Raw genomic sequence first — 7,500 nt, 5'->3', positions numbered from 1 at the left:
TGTCTGACACAAGCAATGGAGAGGAGGTAGGATGTTTAAGGTTTTTTGTTTCTGGTGGAAAAATTAGCATTCCTCTACTTTTTTCTTCTTTTTTTCTCATATATTTATTTTGTTATGATTTACTTTATATTTTTATTATTGCTTTCAAGATAAACTCCCTTAAATTGTACACTCTCTGGAGAATTGTATGTATATTGAAAGAGAGTATGATGGGATACATTGAGATGAAATTGTGTGTCAGTGGATGTATGTGTGCACACAGTTGAATGCATTCAATTGTGCTTGTACATGAGTGTGTTCCTTTGTGATTTCTCCAATAACTAACCTTTAATATTTGTCAATATCCATGTTTGAAAATGTACCTAACTGTAAGTATTTACATATTTGCTGCAAAAAAATATGAATTGTGCAATGTGAAGCAGTTTTGGCTAATGTGTTTCTTTTACTAATGGATTTATAATACATGTGATTGTGTATTTGTACTGGATACAAGACTTGGATAGTGTGTTGCGAATCATATCTTATATCCCTTATATCTTTTATAGTTGTCCATATGTATTATCCTTTTGTGTTTAAGTTGTTACGGATGTATTTTATGGATGTTTAGTCTGTTGTTTCTTCCATGCCTGTAGCATGGATGTCCATAGATTTTATAGATATGTATGAAATAATGTCACTCCTGTTAGTCATTATACTTTGTTGTTGCAGTTATGCACTTGCTTAGTATCATGAATCATTTGACACCTGTATTTGATCTGCGAGACATGCATGCCATTAAATATGTGGATGTTTTGTTGACTGTGGGTTGGTTTTGTTTCATTTTGTTAGTGACAAATATGTAATGATAAAGACATATGTCTTTATTGTCATTGGTTTTGTAGTATTGTGCAATAGATGAGTAAAGCAAGAAAAACATGAATGCTCTTTCCATTGTGATACTGAAGATTGGTGAAATAACACCGGCTACTTTTAACCAGTTCATATCAATGTCAATGTTTGTATGAAGTGAAAAGATAATATTAATAGCTTAAGAATATGAAAATATGAAAATGGTATAAAACAGTAGGGTGCAGAGCTCAGGGTGTTATTATTTTTTTTAACATTTGGTATAAAGATGGCATTAGCTTTCATGTATGTAATGTGGTTTGTGTAAATATGTTTCTTTTTCCTCCTTCCTTCCTTTTCATTTCTTGCCTATCATTATCTCCTTGCTCCTTAACCCATTGGTGACGGGTGTAAAAAACTAAAAAAAAACTCGAACCACGGCAACGCGCCAACTTTGAGCGCGTGAGTTTGGTACATCAAGCCGAATCACTGCCTCAGAGTGCTTTGGCGCGCCGCCGCGGCGGACAGCGGCACCCACATTTCGAGCGTACTGTTATGACGCCTATAGGCGTGACCCGTCGGGAAGGGGTTAAGTAAGAGTTGAGATTATCATATTTTTTTATTTTATGTACATCCTGTTGCCATGCTGTAGTGCTGACTATTATAACTTGTGATTGCATTTTTACCTTCACACTTCCTTCACACTCCTAATCTTCCTCTTCCTTCCATACCTTTCCTCTTTCTGTTTCTATCATTTCTCCACCTCCATCATCATCTTCATCTTCATCTTCATCTTCATCTTCATCTTCATCTTCATCTTCATCATCTTCATCTTCATCTTCATCTTCATCTTCATCTTCATCTTCATCTTCATCATCTTCATCTTCATCTTCATCTTCATCTTCATCTTCATCTTCATCTTCATCTTCATCTTCATCTTCATCTTCATCTTCATCTTCATCTTCTTCTTCATCTTCTTCTTCATCTTCATCTTCATCTTCATCTTCATCTTCATCTTCATCTTCATCTTCATCTTCATCTTCATCTTCATCTTCATCTTCATCTTCATCTTCATCTTCATCTTCATCTTCATCTTCATCTTCATCTTCATCTTCATCTTCATCTTCATCTTCCTTTACCTCCTGCTCCACCTACCCCCTCCTCCTGCTTCCTCCTCCCTACACTTGCTTCCTCCTCCCTCCTCCTGCTTCCTTTCTCCCTCCTGCTTCCTCCTCCCTACACTTGCTTCCTCCTCCCTCCTCCTGCTTCCTCCTCCCTCCTCTTGCTTCCTCCTCCCTCCTCCTGCTTCCTTTCTCCCTCCTCCTGCTTCCTTCCTCCCTCCTGCTTCCTCCTCCCTCCTCCTGCTTTCTTCTCTCCCCTCCTGCTTTCTCCTCTCCCCCTCCTGCTTCCTCCTCTCCCCCTCCCGCTTCCTCCTCCTCCTTTTTCCAACCTCCTGCTTCCTCCTCCTCCTCTTTCCAACCCCTTGCTTCCTCTTCCTCCTTTTTCCTACCTCCTGTTTCCTCCTCCCTCCCTCCTGCTTCCTCCCTCCCTCCCTCCCTCCCTCCCTCCCTCCCTCCCTCCCTCCCTCCCTCCCTCCCTCCCTCCCTCCCTCCCTCCCTCCCTCCCTCCCTTCCTCCCTTCCTCCCTCCCTCCCTGCCTCCCTGCCTCCCTCCCTTCCTCCCCCTTCCTCCCTGCCTCCCTCCTGCTTCCTCTTCCCTCTCTCCTGCTTCCTCTTCCCTCGCTCTTGCTTCCTCTTCCCTCTCTCCTGCTTCCTCCGGCCTCTTCCTGCCTCTTCCTCCAACTTCCTGCTTTCTCCTCTTAATCTTCTCTTCTTCCTCTTCCTTCTCTTCTTCCTCCACCTCCTCCTCCTACTCTTCCTCCTCCTTCTTCAACTTTATTCTCCTCATCCTCCTTCTCCTTCCTTACCCTCCTTGTCATCCTAATTATCATTCATTGTCACTGTTTTCCCTTTACCACGATTGCCTCCTGCATGCTCACTTACTTGTATGTATATATTTGTACCTTGTAAATGTATAAAAGATCTTGTAGATGTTACTTTGTAATGTGTGTTTTATGAGTATCTTTGTTTTTAAGATATCAGCTTAATTGTAAGGTTGTTTAGATGTTATTGTATTGCCTATTTTTGTCACTAGAAGCATTTTCATCAGAGAATTTAGTAGCTGGCATGGATGAATATTTATAAGCATTTTGAGAGAGAGTCCCAGAATTTTTTTTGTATAGTTTGATGAATAATTGTATCTTGGACACTTATAAACATTAAAACGAAAAGTAAAAGATAACCCTTGCCAGTTATCAATGATCTGTGATCTTCTTGATTCACTGTATATTTATAAGATTTTCTTTTTTGATCTCAATGTTTGTAAGAGACTTTCCATAGCTAACACCTATTCAAGCAATAACTGTCCTTTGTATGTCTGACAAAAGGGAGAGGTAAGAGGCCCCTAGAATATGTGTACTGATCGGCTTATCACATAGATAGACCTTCCCTCATTATCACGTGTCATGACTCATTCACACCCCAGACAATTACACTTGCAACTTTTCTTTTCCATTATCATATTTCCACTGATCATTGTTCTTTTTTCAGCAAACACATTTCAGAGTGAGAGTGAGTGAGTGAGTGAGTGAGTGAGTGAGTGAGTGAGTGAGTGAGTGAGTGAGTGAGTGAGTGAGTGAGTGAGAGTGTGAGAGTGTGAGAGTGTGAGAGTGTGAGAGTGTGAGTGTGAGTGTGAGTGTGAGTGTGAGAGTGAGAGTGAGTGTGAGAGTGAGAGTGAGAGTGAGAGTGAGAGTGAGAGTGAGAGTGAGAGTGAGAGTGAGAGTGAGAGTGAGAGTGAGAGTGAGAGAGTGAGAGAGTGAGAGAGTGAGAGAGTGAGAGAGTGAGAGAGTGAGAGAGTGAGAGAGTGAGAGAGTGAGAGAGTGAGAGAGTGAGAGAGTGAAAGAGTGTGTGAGCGAGAGAGCGAGGCCTCCCAAATGACCATCTCCATTTTCTTTATACTCTTACAAACTAATGTTATTACTCCCAGGAAGAATTACACAAAATCTCAGCCATTAAATTTTATCTTTTTCTTTTGCTTTTTTTAAGAATCTAGGGTTTTGATTTGATTTTACAGTAAAAGATTGAAATATTAAGTTAACCAATATTTTTTTCGAACTGTTCACACTAGTTTGATAAAATATTCAGTTGTTCTCAGGTGCTAGATGTCTTTAACCCAATGGCCATGGGTCATGGCTATCGCCGTCATAACAATACGCCCGATTTGAGACGTGCGGCTGTCCGCAGCGGTGCCGCGCCAAAATGCCCCGAGGCAATGATTCGGCTTGATGTACCGAACTCACGCGCTCAGAGTCGGCGCGCTGCCGCCGTTCGCCAGAGCGTAGAGTTTTTTTTAATTTTCTATACCCGACGCCATTGGGTTAATTACTCATATTTGTCAGTTTATTGCATACTTTTGTATCTCACTTTTAATAGTAAAATCAGTGTCATGCCCTAGTTTTTAACGCCCTATTTTTTTTAAGGATGAAGATGTTAAATATTTATTGTATGGTATTTACTAGGGATGATGATATTAGTTTGCGAATGTGTGAAGTAAATCAGAGATGGGCAGTGTGGTACATTTTCTGAGTATAGTAGTTTAAGTTGGATTTTTATTTTTATAGTTATTATTTTGTTTGAATTATATTACTGCATTAAGTACTAGACACCAGAAGAAAAAAAAAATGTATTTTGTTATATGTGCCAGAAGAAAATATATGTAAATATTTTAATATCTCTTAAATTTAACTGTTCTTACACACTTCACACACCACATCTTTCATCTAATGAACTTCTATTTAGGGGCCACCAATGTAGAATGTTAATGTTTGTGGTAGGTCTTACTGCACCCTTTACTCTTGCATGTCAGCTCCTTTATAGTCACCCAAAATGATATTGAGGAGAAATTTGTGATAAGAAGCTAAGAAGTTTTCTTGCAAGACTCATTGGGTTGTGCAGCAAAGATTCAGTATGATTTTGGGTGAAATAATCATAACAGTTGTCAAGTAAGATGGACCTTCCCTAATATCATATTGTAGGCGATAAATAACAATTATAGTATAGAACAATGCATCTTCCTCCAAATATATTTGTGTATATATATATTTAAGTGTATATATTTTTTTCTGCTAATAAATATATGGCCTGAAAAGCAGAAATATAGAGGCATGGTTATATACATACTCCTGTGTGTGTATATATATATATGGGTAAGTTGTCATGCAGACACGCACACGCACATGCACAGGTACATGCACACAAATGCACACACATGCACGCATACATGTACATGCATACACATCCAGATCTGCAGTTGTTATGCATTCTCGAATTCTCTTATGAGTTGCAGCAAATGAGACTTAGAAATGTTCAGTAGGGCTGTTTTCATTCACATTATGATGGCTGTATATTTTTAAAAAGTGTATATAAGAACAATAATATATTTTCATCATATAAAACCATGAAATATGTGTATAGTTGTATTTATATATTTACAGTTGTATTTTTATATGCCTAGATCCACAAGTAGTAAAAAGATAATGATATACCAAGAAGTGACTGTTATATATAAAAGAAAGTTGTTGGATGGGGATTGTTGGAGAGGAAAAGAGAGAGGATTTAGCTGGATGAAATATACCATAAAATAAGACGTGGGATAAAAGCCCAATAATTTTTGAGAGGCAGTACAGGATCGTGGGAAAGAGGATGGACTGCACAGTTTGTAGCAAGCCAGGAATGTGGCAAGTAGGAATTTTGGGGTTAAATGTATATGATTCAGTGAATTGTATTTTAATAGACTCCTGGTCATCATGAATTACATAGATAACCACAAAGAGTGAAAGTTTAAGCTGATTAGAATGAATTATTAGAAATTTATTATTTGCACATACCTTTTGAATTCGTTTGAAAACCAAGATCTTACTCCTAACTTATTCCAGTGAATTTATATGAATTGTAAGATTATTTGTACATTATAATGGGGCTGTGATACATATGTATATAATAGCATTCACAAAATATCACCTTGGCATCTTTACTGTAGTTATCAGATATCATGGAAAGTGGTTCCACTCCTGACAGTTATGTGATGCATGGTGATAACATATTGAGTTCCTTTGTGCATGCAGTGTGTGTGTGTGCACGGTGGTCAAAGCATATATACAATAGCTCCTTAATACTGGGTACCATTTAGATATCCCATGATAATCTGGAAGTTTTCCGTCCCTGTAAAGGGGATATCCTCTTTCTGCTGGGCAAGAATGTTGAAATCACCATGATGTGTATAGTGGTCACCCGACTCCAAGAGGATCGTAGACATTCTGGTGCAAGAATCAATTTTCCAGTATTAAGCCACTCTTTACTCTTTTCCAAGGAGTTATTTAGAAATAATAACTGTATAAAACATAATTTACAAAGATCATAATGATTATGCATACTATTAACCCCTTTTGGATGGATCAGGTGTACAGCCCTCATAACACTGTGTGGTCTGAGGGGTATGGCTTTATGAGCGGCGACATGCTAGAGCATGTGGAGTGGGAAGTTCCGCTACATGTAGCGGACTCCCACACCCAACGTCTGCATGTTGCCATTAATCACCAGAGTTTATGTTACTAGGAGATTCCTGATATCTGGCATAGTTGGGGTGATAAGTTATGTCCTTGTTGCATATTTCTAAATGAGAAATGGCTCTGATTACTGTATTCATTTGTAACAGAAGAATAAGGAAAGTATGGTTTTCTGTGTCAGGGCTTTTATATATTTCTATGATCTGTATAGTTGTCAAAAGATTATAAATGTGGCATGTTCAAGTGACAAACTATTTGTAAGGTGAGGGAAGAAGGGAATGCAAGTGACAAAGCTGTATTTGGTGCCCAGGGAGCAAGTTGTGCTGAAAGGCTTTGTAGCCATTATGGAATTGTTGGTGGATGATTTTTTCATGTGTTTCATAAACTACTATATCCATGTCACTTAAGCGATCTAGATGAGCAACAGGTGTACTTGATACGCTCATAGAACTTATGGCTTTTCCAGCCAATGAAAATTTGAAGGATCACCATGCATGATGTTTATCCTCCTGTTTCCTTGTCTAATGTATTTCATATGAAATAGTTTACTTTTTTTTCTTGTTTTTACTTAATCATAAATCTATTCTCCATAACACATATTTATTTTTATAGTGCTTTTATAGAATTGGTTTACTAATATGCTGTGTCATCAAGCAGTTAAGCATGATTAATTACAGTATTTTTATCCAATTAGTCTGGCAGTGAGATGTCAACATCGATGGATCCTCAACTAGAGCGTCAAGTCGAGACCATTAGGAACTTGGTAGATTCTTACATGAAAATTGTCACCAAGACAACACGGGACTTAGTACCAAAGGCTCTCATGCACCTGATGATCAACAATTCCAAAGAGTTCATCATGGGTGAACTTCTAGCTCACCTCTATGCTTGTGGAGATCAGGTGAGTTGTGAATAATTCAGTGTTTTAGATTTTTTGTATGTGGTTGTTTTGATCCACATATTTTGCTGTTCATTTAGAAAATACCTTCACTGTTCTTTCTTTACTTTTATTGCTTCTTGTTTTATGCTAGTGTAATTCAACTGGTCATTTAG

General features: G+C 38.3%; 1 protein-coding gene across 8 annotated transcripts in view; it reads left to right on the top strand.

Moving 5' to 3' along the window:
* LOC125026020 (dynamin-like) overlaps positions 1–7,500 on the top strand; it is a 115,023-nt gene that overhangs the window by 82,818 nt on the left and 24,705 nt on the right. For all 8 annotated transcript variants that reach the window (XM_047614663.1, XM_047614581.1, XM_047614432.1 and 5 more), the window contains 2 exons: positions 1–26; positions 7,142–7,348. The exon at positions 1–26 is cut by the window's left edge and continues 94 nt beyond it. In XM_047614663.1, the coding sequence (XP_047470619.1) occupies positions 1–26; positions 7,142–7,348 (233 nt within the window). The remainder of the gene's footprint in view (positions 27–7,141; positions 7,349–7,500) is intronic.

The sequence above is a fragment of the Penaeus chinensis genome, chromosome 1, assembly GCF_019202785.1.
Source record: "Penaeus chinensis breed Huanghai No. 1 chromosome 1, ASM1920278v2, whole genome shotgun sequence".
NCBI lineage: Eukaryota > Metazoa > Arthropoda > Malacostraca > Decapoda > Penaeidae > Penaeus > Penaeus chinensis.
This window is presented reverse-complemented; position numbering and strand designations above follow the sequence as displayed.